Genomic DNA, 23,196 nt, shown 5'->3' with positions numbered 1-23,196 from the left:
TTATAATAACATAAAACATCTGCCAAATAAAAACAAGAGCACTGCAATGCAGAGCAATATACACAAAGCAAAGTCATATATGACCTTTGACCCTTAAGTGTGACCTTGATCTTGAAGCGAGTCATCAGGAACATGCGCTCTGCACATCGTTACAGTGTGGTGAACGTTTCTGCCAAGTTTTTTTAAAATCCTTCCGGCAGTTCAAGAGTTACAGAGCGGACACAAAACAAACTGATATGACTTTTGACCGCTAAGTGTGACCTTGACCTTGAAGCGAGTCGTCCGGAACATGCGCCCTGCACGTTATCTTGCTGTGGTGAACATTTGTGTCAAGTTTCTTTGAAATCCTTCAAGGGGTTCAAGAGTTACAGAGTGGACACGAAACAAACTGATATGACCTTTGACTCCTAAGTGTGACCTTGAACTTGAAGCGAGACATCCAAAACATGCACTCTGCACATCGTCTCGGTGTGGTGAACATTTGTGTCAAGTTTCCTTGAAATCCTTCTAAGGGTTCAAGTGTTACAGAGCGGACATGAAATTGCTAACGGACAGACAGACTGACAGACGGACACCAGCGTCATAACATAATACGTCCCTTTGGGCATATAAAAATAATGTAGCCAAAGTTCCTGCTTTTCTTTTTTTTAAGTTCAGAATATGACTTTTAGTCAAGCTAGAGTGAGTCTGTTTCCTAAAAAAACAAAACACCACTTTGTTACATGCAGTCTTACATCCGGAGTATTGTAAATTCTTAAACTTGGGGTATTCAAGTTTGGTGTCCACTATAATTTATAGTAACCCACAAATTTCAGACGAAAAGTAACTTCTCTCAAAAATCCATAAAAAGTGAGTACTCTTAAAATGGCTTAAGTGGTACAATCTTACTGACCTAAGATTTGTAAGATATTCTTATAAATAACCAAAAATATTGTGCAGACTGTACTAAACCATTGCAATACTTTTGAAATAATGCAGAAAATTTACATACAGGATTCTTCTTGCATTTTTACTAAAATCTAACTTTTATTTTCACCCATTTCATCATTCTTCAGCATCACAAAATTATATACATTCTATGCCAAACTTGGTGGAAATGAACATGTTGAAAAATTTCCCCCAAACTGTGGGCAAGCAGCTTTAAATGCAGAATTTTTTTTAGTCAAGTCTTGCTGAAAATGTTAGTGAATTGTTTTCGTTAATCTAAATAATATAGTGACCCCCAGTTTGGTCATACATTAAACTAACATTCACTAACCTACAAAATGTAATTGTTTTAAAACAGTCTTCATGAAACAAATTAAAACATTCATTTCCTTGTCTAGTTGGTTTAAAACCTACACTACAGACAAGACAGATGTGTGTCATTTTGCTACGATGCATCGTCAATTTTGATGCAAAATAAATCAACCAATTTTCACAACAAAGGAGAGAAAATGTATAATTAAACATTCACACTTTCTTGACTTTAATGGTGAATAAAAACATGTGACAGAAACATAGAGGACAGCAAAAACGAATGAACATTAATGTCAGCCATGTATCACTCACACTAAATAACAAGATGAAAATAAATAGTCCTTTACTAGTCATAAGAAGGAAAAGTGGAACACACAACCAAACACTGAACGTAAACAAGAGCTCGTAGAACATGAAATGCCCCCATTGATGCAATCAGTAACTGCACAAGGAACAGAAATTATTTGGTCACTGTGCACTGGACGTTTGACGTACTGACCTCAAATCAATAATTATAGGTCATTTACCAAATTACCAGTCATATGTGACCTCCGTATCAAATGTGTACTGAGACCAAAGCATTCTCTAGTCATTTGGCAAAAAAAGTTCAACTGTTCTGAGTCAATGTGACCTTGACCTTTGACCTACTGACCTCAAAATCAACAGGGGTCATCTGCTGGTCATGATCAACCTCCCTATTAAGTTTTGTGATCCTAGGCCCAAACCTTCTCAAAATATCATCCGCTCTGCAAGTCATCTCCATGTGGTGAACATTTGTGCCAAGTTTCTTTAAAACCCTTAAAGCAGTTCCAAGAGTTACAGAGTGGACATGAAACAAAGTCATATGACCTTTGACCCTTGTGACCTTGACCTTGAAGCGAGTCATCCAAAACATGAGCTCTGCATGTCGTCTCGATGTGGTGAACATTTGTGTCAAGTTTCCTCGAAATCCTTCAAAGGATTCAAGAGTTACAGAGTGGACGGACGGACAGACACCGGCATCTTAATACAATACGTCCCTTCAGGCGTATAAACATCTAGTTGCAATTTGTTGGTGTGCTATTTTCTGCAGTTGTGACAACTGATTATACAATTCCAGTCCCAGATTGTTCTAAATGGACATTATCCACTACATACAAGCTTGATCTGTAATGTATTATGACACAAGTACTTATATATAAGTTGCATAAAGTAATTTTCTCTTATGAAGTTACATCATTTTCTTACAATGATTTGACAAAATTGAGTTGTTATAAAAATCACTGAAATATGTATGAATAAACTAATTAACTAATGATAACATCAATCTTCATTATTTTCATAAGGATAAAAAACTTTTAATGCATTTCACTTTTGTTTGTATGTTTTTCCAGCTCAAAGTATCAGCTAAGTTGGTGGGGTAGTGAATTTACCACAAACTGTCTTTAGGCCAATTCTTTAAGAGCTGTACTTTCTATTTTAAGGTTTTCTTCAGTAAAATAAGAAAAACATATCCTCAAATGCAAAAACAAATACACTGAGAATATTAAAAATTTTGTTTGTTTCAGTGTAAGATTGAAATATCTTTCACGTATGAACACCAGACGTAACAGTCATAGCTACAAGTGAAAATGTAAGATATGGTGTTGACGAGTGAAAGATATTTTGATCTTACATGTAAAACAAACATTTTTTTTTTACTTCATGTTTTGACTAAATCTATCCATTTAATAGTTTCTTACCAGTGAAAAATATAACAATATTTCATATTTTTCACTGTGAAAATACCAGACATATTTCAGTCTAATATTTTGATAACTCACTGGAAAACATGTTATAATATCAAATTTATCTTTCACTTTCCCTTCAATGTATTTTCAGAAAAAAATCTGATGACAAACTTTTCTATTTGGTGTGGCCTTAGAATGAAATTTCAAACAAAACTGAAAGTGCACTGAAAAGTATTTATGTTGCAACTTAATATTCAGTTAATATAAAAATTTAATGCCTGCAGCAAAACTTACAACACACTTGTAATATCATCTTTAAGTAAACTATTACTGCATCACCTTGTAACATTTCCGAGACCAAAAAATTCTCTCCTTTCTGACGAGCAAGGAGTGTTTCTCCCAACTTGAAAGTAGCATGAACATTTGAACAATGTAAAGTGATGTCAATTATGTCTGTTACATGAACATAGTACATTGATGTTGGCGGAAATTGTGCCTGGCGTAAGTATACTTCAGTAAACCCAAGTGTAACGATTACATCTTTCATGTTACATGTTAACACAGAGACACAAGACTGTCTCGCCAGGTTCTTTTGTATGTTACTTCTACAATGTATACAACCAAATATTTTGCTAGTTGTTCATAAGACTTATGTAAGTAAAATGTTTTTGATGTGTCATTTCAACATAATAAACATGCCGAATTGTTTCAGTGTGGTTACAATTACAGCTTGCTTTAAACTCATTGTAGCAAATAATTTAAGCTTATTAAACAATTGATAAAGTACAACTCCTATAACGTAGCAGATCTGTAAAACGACCTTTCATGCCTCGTTTGAGGCCTTTCACTAGCCATACAAGCCTAGCTAACAACACTTGCAATCACCTGTAGCATTGACTTTTAATATTTATAAATCTTATGTCGTAGTGTGCAGTAGCCGGTTAGCTCATGTCGGTGACACACAGCTTTGTAAGCGAGGGTCCAGGGTTTAATCCTAGTTAATCTTCAATTTTTCTTACTCTTTGAATTTGTAAAGTCGTCTGATTGGATAAAAAAATACAATAATGGAAATCCAAAATTTCAGAAGACGTATGTGAATGGGCGTTCTCAATTTCTTCGTTTAGAAAGATCAAGTACTTTAGTCAGATTGGCTTATTAAACTGATGAAATTTGGAGACAACTGCAAAAACTGCAACTTAAAGACCTGCTCCAGTCCTACCTTTTAACCTTAAATTGTCACTGAAAAAGCATGAAAATCCTGACTATGAACAGTGACGCCTGTAAAAATAGAGTCTACTTTATATAAAGTTCTATATAAAATACCTTTGGTTTTGCGTGCTAAAGTGTGGCACGTGGCCGTTAACTGTTACCTATTGTAATCATGGGTTGCATACACACAACAGAATCTGAATAGCCGCAGACCAGGGCTTTAATTGCCTAGTTAGATCAATAGGCCACATGGCTAAATATATCTATACTGATTTTATTTTTGCTTAAATGTTTGTGAGCGACTTGTGATTTCAAAACAGACATCAATATTAAAGGTATACTAGACACAAATTTCAGATCGATAATAAAAACAATTTCTATGCACAGTTTACGAAAATTAACCATAATTATTATGCATTAGGTTTAAAAAAGTACACACTTGATATTTGAATAGCTAAAACACGGTACAATGTGTTAAAGCACTAAAAAAACTGGAAGTTTTTTTTAACAAACTGCATGACATTTAATTGTGAATGTAGTTCTACATCATACCCATTAATTCATATATATAGTAAATTAAAATACATACGACGAAAAATTTCTACACTTGAAATGCATACTGAAAGATAAAATATTTCAATGAAAGATGTGCATAGAATATCTTTAAGCAACATTAACTCTTGATCTTAATAATGTAAATATGGCTGTTTTAATAAATGGCTAAGAAATCATGAAAAACATCCATAATACAGCTATTATAACACAGCATGTACTTAACCTGACATTTTTTTCACACTTATAAACTGAATGGTTCATTCACCTAAGATATCATCAAAAGGCCACATATCATATATTCAGCCAAGTCAGTAAATCACCATAAAACATGATCCCCTTTTGACTTGATCTTTAACACAACCAGACAAAACTGGTGGCTAAATTCATATATCATATAACTGCTACACAAAATCTCATCTTCATGTCAACTGAAGACTGTTTTTTTTTTGTTTTTTTTTTACCAAACTGGGAAAATATATGGACCTTCCTGAATGTGAAAAATGACCAATGTTAAAGAAAAATACCAATTAAAAATGACTAAAATGTCATAAAAAATTATCTTTTACCTGTGATTACTCTGCCATAAGTAAACAGACACAGCAAAAATAGTGCATAAATCATGTTTGTTTGTTTGCATGTAAGCTTATTTATAACAGCCACTGGTTACCCATATCGGCAACTTCTCCAGAAGACTATTAGTGTTAGTGGATACAGAATATGCTCCGGGGCGAGTGCAATAGCTCTACTTTTTCTTCAAAAAAATATTGAGAAGAAAGTACATGTAAAATAAATGTGAAAAACCAAAATTTATAAAAACGATTCAATCTGCTGCATAAAAAAATTCATGCAAGACCTCAATCTGTCCTTATTTAATATCTGATTAGAAATCACATTTCTCTCTTTTAAATGCAACAACTCTTTAGCATACCATGAAAATGAAAGTCAGCCATATAAACATTAAAAACCCATTAATGCAAATAGGTTTTTTGCTCCAAATTTGTATTCAATGAAAATCATAGGGAGAATGTTAAGTTCTGATTCTCCGTGGTATAATTTAATCATCTTAAATATCCAGAAAAGGGAATAAACATGCAAACTTTCACAGATGAAATGGAAATTATATATTAAAAGTATTCCTAAAGGTTTTAAGAAAAGATTAATGATAGCTATTGTTGCTTGCTGTACATTTGTCTTGCTTTTTCTTCAGCAAATTAATTTAGAAACTCTAAAATCATTATTTGCTGGGGAACAACAACAACAAACAGACTGACTTGTCATTATTTATATTGTTTCTTTAGAAACTGAAATTCATGTTTACTGAATTACTTGTCCACATGAAATAGAAGTGAAACCCAATGACATGGAAACATTCTAAAATTTTCTACATACCTTTCCCATTAAACTGACCTAAACTTTTCCCCAAATGGTAACAGAATGGCTCAACTGCGGTATAATAATATGAGGAACCCTCCCCTATAGTTTACTATGAGCCAGACAACCTTAAGCATTCACCAAGTGGTGCCCTGCATCTTTTCAAAAAGCACTCTGGTTTAAAAGTCTTTCCATATTAAAATATGTGCATTTGAAACCAATTTTCAAATAACTATTTCATTTATATATAAAAAAATTGTTTAATAAAACATTTATTAAATATCATTGCATCTGAACAAGATTCCTTGCAAATTGTTAAAGCAATATATTATAACTTCCAGACAAATTAGGAAAATTGAAATATTTCAATATATGACACAAGTTTCAGGATTGTCTCATTAATTTAACGACCAAGAAGTGCCACTTCTTGCAAGAATTCATCTTTAGCTGAAAGCTGAAACGATCTTTTCTCATGAAAAAATTATCTAGGAACTGGAAGAGACGCTGAGATCCATAACTTAATGGAAAACACTTATACACTGCAGACAATAATATATCGATTTGTAATATTACCAAATATTTCTAAATGTCAGAATGGCAAAATAAATGGCAATGTTTACATGTTATGAATGTTGGAATAATTTGTCTGCCTAAATATTGACGGATGCAGACACTGCCAAAAATGTGATTTTATTGTAGCTGCTTAACATGCAACAATCCAACAAAAAATGCTAAATTTGTCATATGAAAATTTATCTCTTAAAAATTTGCTTAATACACCATAAATGTTGGCCTCTCTCCCTTGTAAGATGTCTACATTTTAACATAATTATGCATAGAAATTCAATTTTGACTCACAGTGTCTCTTCTAGATATTTCAAATATGAACCCATTAGTCAGCAAAAATCAACTCAGGGTTTTGTAATTTGTCTCATATCCAAGGAAACTAAAATTGATCAATTATAAGGATTCTGCAAAATGTCATAAAGTCTGCAAAATTATACAACAGAAGCAATAGCTCAGCTAAATTCAGTAGTCTCCATAAAACATAAAAAGAGTGCCCGACTGTCACAAAATACGCCCGCCATCTAACTTGGCCTAATTCAAGGGCCATATCCAAGAGTGCCTGGGGCAATTTGGGCGGTTATTGAACTTGGCCGAGATATTATGCCCACAAACATTGTCATCAAGTTTGGTGAAGATCGGATGAAAACTGTTCGACTCAGAGAGCGGACAAGGCTAAATTAACAGTTTTTCGAGTAATTCAATGGTCATAATCCCAGAGTGCCTGGGGCGATTTGGGTGGTTATCGAACTTGGCTGAGATATAATGCCCACAAACATTGTCAGCAAGTTTGTTGATGATCAGATGAAAACTGTTCGACTTAGAGAGCGGACAAGGCTAAATTCACAGTTTTTCAAGTATCTCATGAGCCAGATCCAAGAGTGCCTGGGGCGATTTGGGTGGCTATAAACCTGGCCGAGATATTATGCCCACAAACATTGTCAGCAAGTCTGATGAAGATCCGATGAAAACTGTTTGACTTCAAGAGCGGACATGTTTTGGACGCCGACAGCCCGCCCACTACGGGGTGTTCACATAATACGTACATGATGTAACATATTCAAGAAACTTCCCCTTTGTCATGCATAGCATTTAACTGGACCATCAAAAAAATGTATTTAAATCTTATTTTTCTGGGTCAAAATCGGGAAACGCAAGTTGCTGATTTGGGTCTTACGGCACAAAAGTATTGGTTATATTACACAAAATAGCACTTAAAATTTTGTTTTCACATCTGATTTATTTGGAAATACAAATACAGGGTACAGAATTAAAACTTCTGTAGCTGCTGGAATCACTGAGACACAGCAATGCCTCTTACGACCAAGCAAGGGCATGAAAGTGGTTCCAGTTCCTTTCATAAACATTTAGTGGCCCGAAACCAAGTATGAGTCTTGTACAAAATACACAGCTTTTTGGCATGATATGTGGTTAAGTTTTTCTGCCAGAACCATGTAATCGTGAACCTGACAATAACATGTATTACCTGAATTTAGATGCCATTACAAAAAACATGTCATTCAACTAATGGAATATTACACCAGTTAAAGCAGAAACTCGTTATCAAAACTAATGAACACAACAACAACATATACGGAACAAAAATATTATATGTTGCACACACTTCTTATTTCAAGACGAGGATTTTTTTAAATTTTATTTTTTTTTAATGAATTTGATCACAAACAAACAAGACATTTTTAACATCATTTTTCTTAAATAAGATACAAGATATCCTTTCCCCTACCACCGACCCCAAAAAGGGAAAAAAACATTATCAAACTTTTGTTTTTGTCGAAGCTTGAAAAAGCCTGCAAATGACAGTTTTGAATATTCCAGTCTCGTTTCAGCTTTATACGCAATGAAAGAGGAGCTTTAATAATTCACCAGCAACAAGCTGCGGAAATAATTTCCCTTCATCTTTAGTGGCATTACTCCAGCACAGGAGAAATATCTCATGCTGGCAACTATATTGCACACACAAAAAACAATCTAATGAATGAAGAAACAATTCTCACTACAAAATTAACTTTCTCGCAAAGCAAAAAAATAAGGTATCTTTTATAAAGCTTGAGCAGCTTCAGAGTACAGTCATTTCTAGCTACTGAAGATATTCTGTTTTGTTTTTCAAATTTTCTGCTGTAATTTAACAACATCTTGGTAAGTGTCAATAGGACACTGGTGCATCCAGCCCATGTCTTGGTGTCAATAGGACACTGGTGCATCCAGCCCAGGTCTTGGCCCTGCTATCATAACTAAGTTAAAGTTTGAGGTATGTGTCATAGGGGGCTGGGTGCAGGAGTATGGATATTTACATAACTCACTATCAAGAAACACAAGATAAACGAAACTCTGTGTGTGTGTGTAGGGGGGGGGGGGGGGGGGTTAAATCCCAAATAAAACAGTATTCCTACAGTTTCTTGACACCGGATTTAATATATGTGCAAAAAACTTTTAGGCACTTAATGCTATTTTTTTTACCAAGTCAAGGGCCGTAACTCTGGTCTTGCTGTGTGATATATGCCAAACAAAATCTCTTGTGCATAACTTCACATGTTCAATGACAATCTTCTAATGTCTGAAAACTCTAGGTGAAACACTTTTAAGGTATCCATGATACAAATTTTCATAGAAGGACATGATTTGAAAGGACAAGGGTGAATCTAAGTATCCCAACACCCCCTACTCTCCACAAAAATGTAAATTTACAATAAAAAGGAAATGCAAAAAGGAAATTTACAATGCCTTAAAAAGACTCCATCTGGACTGAAGACCTGTAGTCATTAAATTCAATGCCATAAAAGACAGCATTTTTAATGGAATATGCCTTGACCAGGGTGCGTGTCTGGAAATTTTTGAGGTAGCTGCTATACAGTTAGCAATGACCAGCTATGGAACTAAATGAAGTTGAGTAACTTTCGAACAGGTGTAGTAAAGGCTAGAATACACCATCTTATTTATACAGCATGCCCTACAAAAATAGTTTTATAAAATAACAGCTACTTTGTGCAACTTTGAAAAAAAAAAAAATTACCATACTTGGTTCGACAAAGCATCATTTTTAGTCAATAAAACCTGCATTGTACAAAGCACTCCTAGCCCGATTTCCTTTAGCAAAAAAAGTGAAAAACAGGGATATACTCCTTGCAGCTATTAAAGACAGACATAAAGTTGATCTGAAAGACAGACTGTGTTTGTTAGAATAATTATCGAAACATCTGAAAATGCTTTCCTGCCTGTGTTATACACACACATGAAGTCTTTGAAGCCAGCTCAATCCAGACTTCTCCAACAGATATAATAGGTTCATGCAGGAATAACACCTTTTTTTCTGAGGAAAACTCTACAATGTAATATAAACAAAAACTTTTCTTTAGAACTTGCATTTTCAATGAAACTTTTCTAAAAGATGCACCCTAGTCTCAACAGCAATTTTCTGTATAACTAAATCAAAAGAATTCTATTTATATTTCAAACTTTTATACTATATAAAGCCTTGTAACCCCGTGTAAGCAGTAAACATCCAGGCTTAAATTTCCCAACTTCATCATCTAACCTAACCTAAATGGTAAACAGTTCAAATAACGGTCAGATATGATATACAGTAGTTTCACATTTGTGTCCAATACAGACTCTGTTTATGATAATTTTGCAATATTATTCACTGTTTAAGGTTTAGCAGTATATCACAAAACCACAGAAAGTTTTAGTAAACAAACAACATCTTTATAAACAACCCATCTGTCCAATACATTTTCACCATCCTGTCCCCTAGAATTGGATACTTAAAATATTCTAAAAGAGTTGTCCCCCTTTAAAAAAGAATGCCATTTGTAAAAAAATTGTTGAAAACGATGTTTAACCTAGTTATGTAATGTTTAGGCACTGGTACATTGTTGCAAATGCATCAAAACAAAAACATGTAACAGCTTTTTAAAAATGTTGAGTTTTTAAAGGCGTTGAACTGTTCACAAGTTTGGACCCTTCATGCAGGCCCTTTCCGAAATTCAATATATATATATGAGTAAATTGACAATGGTTTTGTAGAATAATATAAAATTTTTATATGCTGTTTAATTTTCGTGTAAAACAATTCTTTCTTTCTATGATTTGGTGATGTTCGAACTTTCTTCTCCGAAACATGGACCTAACTCTTAAACAATGAAGGCATCTCTTTTCATTCAGTTAGATGATGTATCCCTGATGAAGGGCTAATTAATGTAGCTCCAAACTAGAGAGATTCTGTAAAATTATAAACATTTCAATGCTTTGCTGTGTGTTTCACTTTTCATCCATTTTAATGATAATTAGATAACAAGTTTAATCTGATATTCACTGAAATGTTCTTGGATTCAACAGAAAGATCATCATGCAGCAACCATAGTAGTGTTGGGAATAAGATAACATTTCTGTAGACAAAAATCACACCCAAAGCTCAAGTTTTTGATTTTGGGCAATAACATAATTCCAGCTATTTTTGTAACTTAAAATCAATGCCCAGGAATTGTCAGTTGGCAGAATTCTGTTTAATTAAAGATCAATTAACATGCACAATAATAAATAAGAGTGGCAATGCTACTAAAATAGCTTATAGTCAGGGGATACTATTAGGATGTCAGAATTTGTCAACAATAAGAAATTTTGTTGACGATCGCATCATATACCATTTATTCATGACTTGTTGATTAACCAGCACATCAATGAATAATATAATTATGTCTTTTATCATCAACATAAACAATCATCATCATCAACTATTATAATACCATCAAGAACATCATCATCATCATCTCAACAGCTTTTCAACATCATTATTAACAACAACATTATAATTATCTGTAGTGTTATCATCAACATCATCACCAGCAACAGGGTAATCATCTCTAAAACTTAATCATCATCAACATCACATCACCCTAAAACACAGTAACAACAACATGGTGCCTCCCTAGCCGAGCGTTTAAGGTTTCTTACTTCGAATCACTTGCCCCTCACCAATGTGTGTTCAAGCCCTGCTTAGGACGTTGAATTCTTCACGTATGGAAGCCATCCAGCTGGCTTACAGAAGGACTTGGTGGTTCTACCTAGGTGTCTGTCCTTGAAGAAATAAAGCATGGAGGGGTATCTGGGGGATTCCTTTACCATCAAAAGCATGACCTGTAATTTTGTCAGTGTGATGTTACACCAACAAAAACAGTAACAGCTTTACCAGTAACATAATTCCACCTATTTTTGTAATTGTAACACTTTCCCTGCTAAATTCATATAATGAACTTGTCCATGATTCAATCTGGACAATACCATTACCAGTTAAAATGGATGCTTACCAAAAATATACTGACTGAACAGCGAACAGTGGAGGTCTTGATCAGGCTGCATGGATGTGCAGGCTGATCATGATCTGCACTGATCGCATGACCTGTTATTGTGTCAGTGTGATGTTAATTTATTACCAACAAAAACAGTAACAGCATTATCCCCTGCAGCAGCATAGTCAACAACATCATCACCAAAATGTTCAAAAGTCATCTAGAAAGTGATTCTTAATTCTTGTTTTCTCAGTCTTTTTCACACCTGCCATTCATAGAGAGTAGAAAGACTGAGGTGTGACAGCTGCTGTTGCTAAATCAGTTATAAAGTTCCTTCTGGCAAAACTGAAATTCGTACAACTCTCCTAGCCAGACTAAGTGGGAAAGCAATACTTCCAAAAGCATTCCATAATAAATTAGGCATATCAAACAGATAGAATCTTTTCCTCTATGTTTTACAACAGAGATCTTTCTGATAGTAGTTCTCTACATTTTAATAATATCACTTTTTATCAGGCAAGCTTTTTGAAAATGCATAAATCTGTCACGAAGTACAACAGTTGAAATTAATGAATTATCTAACATAATATAGCATGTTATCAAACATTGACAGCATTTGTTTAGTACATACTATAGAATATATGTATCATACATAAATTGGGAGTGAGCTTTTATGCACGGCCTGGTGACGAAGAAGACCCTTGATAAAAGCAGAAGTGCACAAAGGGGTCACCTGTGTTCACCACTTAATGCCAGAATATTTTTTCATGTAATGGTTCACTTTATTGCTACAAACAGAATTGTTTTGATGTTCTTAACAAATATTCCCCAGTATTGAGCCAACTCTAATTAGTGTTTCTTTATTTGAGATCTATGCCACCTTTTAAACATTCAACAGAACAAGTTTATTTATTATTCATTTTGAACAGTTTTCTGTTCTATCCTTCCAGTTCACTACTGTAAACCAACAGTTTTTCTGCAATATTCAATTTGTGAACTGCAACTATCATAGAGACTTAGTAATGTTATGTTCCAGCGAATTTCCATCTAAAACTTTTACCGATAAACCCAATACAATCAAGTCAGCTTTAACATAAAATGCTTTTTCTCACTTTAACATTTACCCTGCTTTTCTAAAATGCACTGGTCTTTCGATTTAAGCAGTACCATTTGTTATTCAATGTTCACTGAAAATTTAATGACGGAATAGCAAACAGTGCAGACCATGATCAGAGATCCTGACCCTTGTTTGTTGTTCGTATGCGTAGAAATATATCATATTCATATGCATAAGAACTCCAAACTCGGGTTATTCTACAATATACCTTATTTTAAAAACTTATTATTTCTTAATCATGCGTTGTGAAATACTGCTGTTGCGGCTTCAAGTAATACACTTTCATTTCATTTTAAGCCATTATAAATTTAATTTCAGTAAAAACTGAAGATAAAAAGGTTTGTCTGTTTTGGACTTGCCACCTTTTCAATATGAAAAGGCAGACACTTAACCTTACCAGCATGCCTCGATTCTGGAATAGTACTAACCTGTCCTCCAGAATTTATGTAAGTGCCAACTACTCCAAATGAAACAGAGGTGCAAGACAAATAATTTCAGACACAATGTCTTCTGTCTAATTATCTCAGAGAACAAACATTTTGCATGGGAAATGAACTCATGGCCCTTTGATATGCACATCTGTGCTCTTCCTATATTGAACTAAGCGGGGAGGTGTTGCGGGTAAAAATGTTAAATCTAAAACATTTTAGACCACTTAGCTGTAATGTTAATTCAAAATTTACACCCACGAAAAGACCTGGTGTACAATAGAGCTGTTTCTAGGAGAAATACAATAGAAAGTTGATTGTACAAAAAAGGCACCCACATCCAATCAATGGTTAATCAGTGTCTCTGTTATGGTGAAAACAAGGTAAGACAAATTACAATGTAAATGGAACAGGACAGGCAAGCAATGGGGTGACGTATCTATTCTAACAGCGCAAAACAGCTAGTACACAGAGGAAATTATCAAATGTACAGAACAATTTTGTATGAAAAACAAATCAATCAAGCATCTCTTAAACACTGCCCAAAGACGAATTATACAAGTCTGACTAACTGTAAGATACCTACAAAAGATATGACAAAAATGTCTTTAAACCCATACAAAATAATGCATTTAATACTATTTCTAGATGTATGAAAGGATTCCATGCCCTGCTATATAAGTATTTTCTTGCTACAGTTACCTGAAAAATGGCAGATTTGCATTTTGGTGTCTTATAAATATAAATCAAGTGCTGTCTTGGGAGATTTCACAGAAACTTGGCAGCCATTTTCAAGATTTTCTTCTCTGTCATTTCATCGCTAGGCAAATTTAGACTGCAGTCAAGCGGAACTACTTGAACAAACTTGAGGAAGATCTATTTAACTAATGAACTTGAGGAACGTCTATTTAATGAATGAACCCAAGGAAGGTCTACTTAATGAATGAACCTGAGGCAGGTCTATTTAATGAATGAACTTGAGGAAGGTCTATTTAATGAATGAACTTGAGGAAGGTCTATTTAATGAATGAACCTGAGGAAGGTCTATTTAATGAATGAACCTGAGGAAGGTCTATTTAATGAATGAACTTGAAGGTCTATTAAATGAATGAACTAAGAAGGTCTATTTAATGAATGAACTAAGAAGGTCTATTTAATGAACAAACCTGAGAAAAGTCTATTGAATGAATGAACTTGAAGGTCTATTTAATGAATGAACTTGAAGAAGGTCTATTATAATGAACAGAATCATTTATGAAGAAAGGTCTATTTAATGTAAACTAAACATAAGAAAGGGTCTATTAATGAATAAACTTGAAGAAGGTCTATTTAATGAATGAACTTGAAGAAGGTCTATTTAATGAATGAACTTGAAGAAGGTCTATTTAATGAACAAACCTGAGAAAGGTCTATTAATGAACAAACCTGAGAAAGGTCTATTTAATGAACAAACCTGAGAAAGGTCTACTTAATGAACAAACCTGAGAAATGTCTATTTAATGAACAAACCTGAGAAAGGTCTACTTAATGAACAAACCTGAGAAAGGTCTATTTAATGAACAAACCTAAGAAAGGTCTATTTAATGAATAAACTTGAAGAAGGTCTATTTAATGAACAAACCTAAGAAAGGTCTATTAAATGAATAAACTTGAAGAAGGTCTATTTAATGAACAAACCTAAGAAAGGTCTATTTAATGAACAAACCTGAAAAAGGTCTATTTAATGAACAAACCTGAGAAAGGTCTATTTAATGAACAAACCTGAGAAAGGTCTACTTAATGAACAAACCTGAGAAAGGTCTATTTAATGAACAAACCTGAGAAAGGTCTATTTAATGAACAAACCTGAGGAAGGTCTATTTAATGAACAAACCTGAGAAAGGTCTATTTAATGAACAAACCTGAGAAAGGTCTATTTAAAGAACAAACCTGAGAAAGGTCTATTTAATGAACAAACCTGAGGAAGGTCTACTTAAGATGCTAGAGACCACTAAGCACAGATTCATCAAACAGTTTGAGACACCCACGTAGCTCAATAGGAAGAGCGCATATCTACGAATTGCATGGTCACTAGTTCGAACCCCAGGTTGAGCATAAAAAATTATGTTCTACGTGACAATTTGATGAAAGACATTGTGTCTGAAATCATTTGTCCTCCACCTCCGATTCATCTGGAGAAGTAGGCAGTTACTTGCAGAGAACAAGTTTGTACTGGTACAAAATCCAGGAACAATGGTTAGTTAAACTGCCCGGTGTTACATAACTGAAATACTGACAGAAAACAGCAAAACAAACAAACAAAACCATCAAGCAGTTCACGAAAAGATGCCTTTAAAAGGTTTTCTATAACAAGCTACTATGGCAGTCCCTATATGCTTGACAAAAGTCCATGCCAGGATGTAACAGACCAAGTTTGGTGTAATTTTGGCCAGTTGTATCACAGGAGAAATGTTTAAGTTGTGGATGGTGAATGATAGATGCCCATCCATTCAACTACATTAATTGCTCATCCTGAAACTTCAGGTAATTTTACAATAACAACAGACAGAGTTATTGTTCTTACATCAACACTTCTTCTTATTACTGTGATCTATCATTGTGTTTGCTCATTTGAAATTAACTTGTGTCAAAGTAATTGTGTCAAATGCAGGCGGATTAAGAAACAATGGATTGATTGGACAAGACAAAGAGATTCCAATTCAGCCTCCAAATATTGTACTGTGGGTGTTTCGCTTAGGTATAATAAATGATCCCAGAAATAAATTCAGTCCATCATCAAGTTTAGCACAGTATTCAATGATAAAGTACTTTTTCATCTATCAGCTACATTGTGTATAAATTCCCTACTGAATCTTATATCACACTTACTTCATAGATCTCTTGTATATCTTAGCATCTCTCACAAACGCTGTCACAGTGCCTGTTTTCTGGTGTTCTTTAATATCAACATGTATACTCCACTGACTAGAGGGGTCTGTCATGCGAGCACCAGTGATACGTAAACCTTGCCGTACACGAGCCCTGCAAGAAAATATATTACATATATAACAATAATGCATATACATTATGTTGTATTTTAAAATAAGTTACAGTAACCAGGGATCACTCATGTTTCACAAGAAGATGATCAGAATACTCAAGTTATCCAGGGATTTCTGTGATCCAATATTGAAAATATAAGGAATCAACGCAGAACCATATGTCATGCATTAGGTGCTTGACCCATTGATGATCGAATGAGCAGTTGATACTTCATGCTGCCATCTTTATAAAAATAAAACATTCTGTGAGGACTTGAGTTTCTGCTTAAAGGGTCATGTCTCTAGATAAACATTTTTTTTTTCTTCTTAAACAAACAAATTGATGTTAGATATCACAAACTATAAAAAAGTATTGTTGTAATAAGAAAATACTTAGTGTGACATTAATCATACAAGATACAGCTAAATTCCGTCTATTTTACATCAAATTTCAACAGCATGACTTAAACACTTAAAATTGAGAGTTTTCTACATATTTTATTGATTAAGATAGATAAAAGTTCCTAAATGCACAACATCATTTCATGTTTTCTTTTTATTGTACTTACTATTAAAAGAAAGCATTTCCTAACTTTTGAAAAAAAATTGAAAATCTGGAGGCCTGCAACTTTAAATGGTGGAAGAAAAGATAAAGATGCCCCACCCAGAGTCCCTCTGGGCATTATTTCAGGTGCTGGATTGATTGAACCGCCAACTTTTCATATATGAGATGCATGTCTTAAATACTTACATGAATAAAAAAGCTTGTACCTAAAGTTGTGAGCTGCGAGTGATTCAAAGTCAGTGAAGCACTTGTGATATTTTTCCTGTGTAGGTACAATCTTGATTGATCACTTACAGTATCAACTTCAAAACCAATCAGACTTAACTTAACCTTAATACAAGTCAACATACAACCGTTTTAAGATAAAATTACCTTGGTGAATTCAAATGACATTTCATGGGTCTGACTTTATTACAGTGTTCCTTTTGTAGAAACACAAAATTTTCTCAAATAAATGTTCAACTAAAATATTCTGAATAGTAAGTCAGGCAAAAAAGCAGTTATTTCACTCAAATTATTTTGTCCTCAAACACATCTGATCAAATCAATACAATTTTGAAGAGCAAGGTATCATAACAAATTCACCAACTAGTGAAATGCAGTGAGCTGATGGTTCTTATCCTTGTCATACATGAACAATATTTAACTGGTGGTTTCTAATGTTGTCATACGTGAAAGCAACCACTTTACATAAGTCTACCAGAGGTAATGACTGTAAAAAATGGATGAAAACAGTGGCCAGTGATGATGGGAATGATGAATGTAAACTGAATTTTTGATACCATAATTTTAAAGGCTGTTTCACAAAAACAAAGTAACAGAGATCTTAAGATATTAAAGAGGAAGGGGAGGTGCACCTGTTATTTTGGGAAATGCACCTTGGTTTTTCAGCAACAGGGAATGAATGTGATATCCAAATGTAAAGTCAAAGGAAAACTGCAGGATTTGAAAGAGGGATGCCTTTAAATGGCCACTGCATCCTTGTGTATAAATGATTTGAGAAGGACATTATACAAGCACACAGAACATGACATGTACCATTTCCTGTAGATACATTTGCACGACGGCACCCAGAGCATGCAAGAACAGGATCTCCTTTGTAGTAGTTAAAAGCACAAATCAGCTCTTTAAACTGTTTTTTTACAAACAGAATGTGTTTTCAGTGCATCACATCTCTAACATCTACATTTGTAAGAAGCCTCTCATAACATCAGCATTTTTTTTTTATCAGAGAGGCATTCTTAATTTGCTGGCTGGCAGCCACAACAAAGTTTTCATGGTAGTTTTACAGTTTATTTACAGGCCTTGTTTATTTCTGATACATTATATCATGTAAAGATATCACTATTATGTTGTCATGTAATGCTCTAAGATTTTTGTGACTGTTTAAAAGAAATGTACTCATTTAAATACTTGGGCAGGAATAAAATACAAAGTTTACTACAAACTAAGTTTGAAGATATTGTGACTACCCAGTTCTGAATAGATTTCAAAGACAGAGAAGAATTGTTTGGCAAATTTAAGTCCTTTGAGCACTAATATACTATATACTTAGTAATTCCCCGGTCACAAGCACACTACATACTCCATACGAGTAGGTTTTCAGTCAAATTTTAGCAAACTCGCACAGTGTCCGTATGGACTCTCTAGTTCTCTAGTTCTCGTAGAGATTTTCGAAGTCGGAACCAGCTCGCAAGAGCCTCGTACTGGAACTGCATGGGCCCCAAGAGAGCTTGCGATGCCCATGAGGATTTGGAAAACTGCTAGGCTTGCCGATACTCGCAAGACTATCGCAGGGGACTTGTACGAGTGTCATGCAAGCGCCATACAAACCAATGAGCACCATACGATCGGATGTACAGCTTGGCTCACTGCGAGCTCTGCACGACTTGTCTGTGATGTCCGTATGGATATCTTACAACTGCATCCTTTAAAGATCGTATACAATGTAGGGCCCATACATACTGTGACCAGATGCTACGATTGCAAAGAGACCATAAGGATTCTAAAACTGGCAGGCTCGTTCGATTTTTTAAAACTGTAAGGACATCATATGATTTTGTGTCCGAGGCATTTATAAGTATTAAAAGTGTTTTAAAATAATTTCGAAACAGGACTGAATCTAAGAATAAATTCACCTTTGCTGAAGGTACATATTAACTGAAACACTATCTCATAATAAAAATCCCACAAGTTATGATAAAAAATATTTTACTTGTACTTCATTACAGTTTTATCTTCACAAATTACAGTTTTCTAACACATTATTACAGTAAAAATTACATGTCTCTACAATTTCTAGAATCTCATATTAAAACAGTATAATTAGGCGTTTTCTACTGCACATGCTCTATCAATTAACCTGCACTGTGAACATTGTATCAAGCACTTCAAAGGGGAACATGCACTTGCTAGATCATTAAACTACATTGATTTTTTCTCAAGTGATTCATAAAAGCCCTTTTAACAAGCCAATTCATAATTAATTACATTCTTAGCAATAAAATATAAGGTTGTCCTTTTTATCTTTCAACCCTTTGAAAAATCTTTAAAATATTTGTTTCCACATATAGGGACAATGATAAATGATTAGCAGTTTTTAACACTTAACCAAAATACACACATTCAAAAAATTATTCAAGCTTTACTTAATGTATTCAAGCACTTTGTCAAAATTGGCATATGAAGTGTTACACGACATTGCTTCAAAATGATTTTTATCAGCAGGGTCAGATTTTTATCTAAAAACAACTCTTTTCCTGATCTTATATGAATACGATATTTCCTTTTTGAGTGGTGTTTCCTAAGGTCCTTGAGATCTAAATGACACCGGCAGTGTTTCAACTTACTTTCAAGTAGTCCACTTACTTAAAACAACACCCCTGGGTCCAACAGAAAACTTTATTTAATAAAGAACAATATAGTCATCTGCTGTTACAGCTCACTAATTTCAAATTTAACACCACCTACTGTTTTGAAAGCAATAAACTGCCTCTCAATTTTTATCATACACATTTTTAAAAAGAAACACAGAACAGAAAACAGGAAAGGGAATCAGATCTGTTTGATTTTCTTCTTTAAATAAATGCAACACATTTTAATCCCCCGCCATGTGCGACGATGGTGGTGGTGGTGTATTATAGGAATGGGTTCCTTCCCTCTTTCCATCCGTAACAATGTGTCCGCTCCATATAACATAAACCCCTTGAAGGATTTTCATGAAACTTTGGTCAAATGATCACCTCATCAAGACGATGTGCAGACCATGTCGGCTCAAGGTCAAGGTCACAACACAAGGTCAAAGTTTTGAGCCTTCTATTTTGTGTCTGCTCTGTATCTCCTAAACCCCTTAAAGGATTTTAATATGACTTGACTGTAATATTCCCCTCATCAAGATGATATGCAGAACTACAATCATGTCAATGCTTCCACTCAATACCATCAACCCTTTCACTATCCATAACTGGGGTGCGGGATATAGCTGTCTTTTAGACTGCCTTGTTTTCTTGTTTATGTAACTAGTTACACCACCATTTCCTCAGAAAGTGTTTTGTACATCCACTTAATTCTTATGCTTTCTGTATTTTTTTAAAAATATTTTGTTGGTGTGAACCAGGGACAGAATTAACTTTTTCTTGCACATGTAAAATTTTGTGAACTTGGCCAAAAACAACTCATTTTTTTCGAAATGTACTCACATTTCGCGAATATTAAAACCCTGTTTACTATATATAGTATATATACTATGTGTGTCCAAAGAACACAGGTGCCCCCCACTCCTGTCATTATACATTGTTTCATGACTCTAGGAGAAATATTTTAAGACATATATGCAAGACTATCTTTTAAGCACTTTGTGTGTCCTCCCCAAAAACATAAAATTTACAAAATTGCCTTTCATCACTGTTCATAGGCAGTACAGACTAACAGAGATGAGTCATTATTTATCATGTTGTATTAATTAACGTATATTCTTAATATTTCTCCTATAAAAACAATTTATTACTATCTGATGTTGATGAAACAGACACTACTATAAACATACCTGTTGACAACTTCCTTAATACATAAAACAGTGGAGAAAAGGCCGTAAGGAAAAAAAATATTGGCAATGCATAAAATCTTTCACTACAGACTCTGTATTTAATCAGATCTGCTTGACATACCATTGTAATACTTATTTTTGTCCAATCTAAAACAGCAAGATGTACTTTTCTATGAATTAGTTGCAATTTGTCTTACAGACACAGACAATAAGGCACAGTCATCTCTTTATTTCAGTGTAAATCAATCATTTATTAGACAGTCACAAAACTTCTTGCGAGTTCCTATTCCAAGAAGCCGCACGCATATATTACTGACAGAGAATTCAGACAGACCCTTTACAGAAATTACATTGTATGAATTAATATATATCATGACTAAACTGCTTTTGTGAAGCAGATTAATATAAATTTGTACGAAATGATCTTACTCTGCACTTTCTGTCATTTTCAATCTTAAGGACCGAGATATATCAGTGGTTTAAAAATCTTTTTGTAACTTTAGAAAAAATGTTTGATACTGAAAGATCTGTAATTTCAGATCTTGAAATAAATACTCTGGCTCTACTTTCCACTGATGTATCATAAATCTAGTTATTTTAGAAATTCTCCTACTGCACTGATGTAGCAAAAATCTTTAGTTACTTTAGTCTGGCAGTTAAATAAATCCCCTATAACATACTACCTTGTACAGATGTATCATAAATTTACAAAGGTTCTTTAGCCTGCAATACCTCTATAACATAAATTCATTTTTCTGTCATCCATGGACTATTTTATATGTTTTTTTCCTCAAATTCCTACACTGCCTGCTGATATCTCAGTTTAAGCCTATTAATCTACCCATAAATTGTCTATGCTATCAGAACAACTTGCCGCCATGCCATACCACACAGTGGTTGTTAGGCTGGATCTTATGACCTGTACACTCTATTTTCTCCTAGTATCACAGCATGAACATAACTCTCTATATAATCAAACTGGTTAAAACTTTCAATTTTCTCTTATTGACATAAACACTTGAAAACTTCTGTTACAAATTCCACATCAATTGCTATCTCTTTTATCACCTATAGAAGGTTAAAAATCAGTCTGAATGAACATTATCTGGCTCAGAATGCCACTTTACAAAAAAGCTTAAGAACAAAATGAGTGACTCTGAAAACGGGTATCTGATTTCAACATACAATCTGTAATAATTTTTATGAAAGCAATAACGACAAAAGATACAAGCTTGTTCGGAAACTCTAATAGTAGTGCTTCCAGACCATGCATGGTCTTGGGTGTCTATAGAAACCTACCTCATGACAAAAATTTGTAGATCTGAGTTTTTCTCAAGACGTATCGGAATTTCAAAAGTGTCTGATTGATGAAACATCTCTCTTGGTACATCTATCAGAATATCCTGATCCTTCCATTCATCAAAAGATTCTTTATTTTTTGTTAAATGTAACGTGGTTATCTCCTGTTTAGAAATTCCACTCTCACTATGATTCAATAAAGATCGCCCTGGAATTATAGCGTTTGACGCACTTGCACACTGATCATTCTGATCTATTCTGTTAAAAGAATAACTAACTTTAACACTTGTTGAATTTTCAGTCCACCATTCTTTATGTAAATCCAAACTTGCTACACAAACATGATCTCTTTCATTTATTATACAAACTGAAGATAATTCCACATCTAGTGCATCTGCAAAAATCTGCGCACACCATCGTTGACTTTCTGTGTCCGGTGACTTCAAGAAAGGGCTAGCATGCACCAACACTTGCAATTTTGGAATTTTTGGAGAAATATCTTTTGACACAATATGGGCACTCACATCCAAGTTAAATGCCACACTTGTGAAGTAGGATTGTTTTTTTACTCGAGAATATGCACACATCAGAAGTCCTCCATGGGGTTGATTGATTCGTATTGCCACTGGGCTTAATTTGTATAATCTGATGCTGATTTACAATAAATTTGATCATTGTATTGGTCTGAATGCTTTTATTTTTAAACATTCTATGGTAAACTCATTAGGATGTTAAAGATATTTCTACTCATGTGCACTTCCTGTAA

At 34.1% G+C, this 23,196-nt stretch overlaps 1 protein-coding gene across 1 annotated transcript in view; it reads right to left on the bottom strand.

Annotated features, from left to right (window-relative positions):
- The window catches only part of LOC123533545 (transmembrane protein 132B-like), a 57,462-nt gene that overhangs the window by 33,154 nt on the left and 1,112 nt on the right, over positions 1–23,196 (bottom strand). Inside the window, exons 2-3 of the mRNA XM_053520655.1 lie at positions 22,431–23,081; positions 16,370–16,522 (exon numbers count right to left, since the gene is read on the bottom strand). Of these exons, the coding sequence (XP_053376630.1) occupies positions 16,370–16,522; positions 22,431–23,081 (804 nt within the window). The remainder of the gene's footprint in view (positions 1–16,369; positions 16,523–22,430; positions 23,082–23,196) is intronic.

Source organism: Mercenaria mercenaria, chromosome 12 (genome assembly GCF_021730395.1).
Source record: "Mercenaria mercenaria strain notata chromosome 12, MADL_Memer_1, whole genome shotgun sequence".
NCBI classification, from domain to species: Eukaryota; Metazoa; Mollusca; class Bivalvia; order Venerida; family Veneridae; genus Mercenaria; species Mercenaria mercenaria.
Note: the sequence above shows the minus strand (reverse complement) of the source record. Positions and strands in the feature narration are given on the sequence as shown.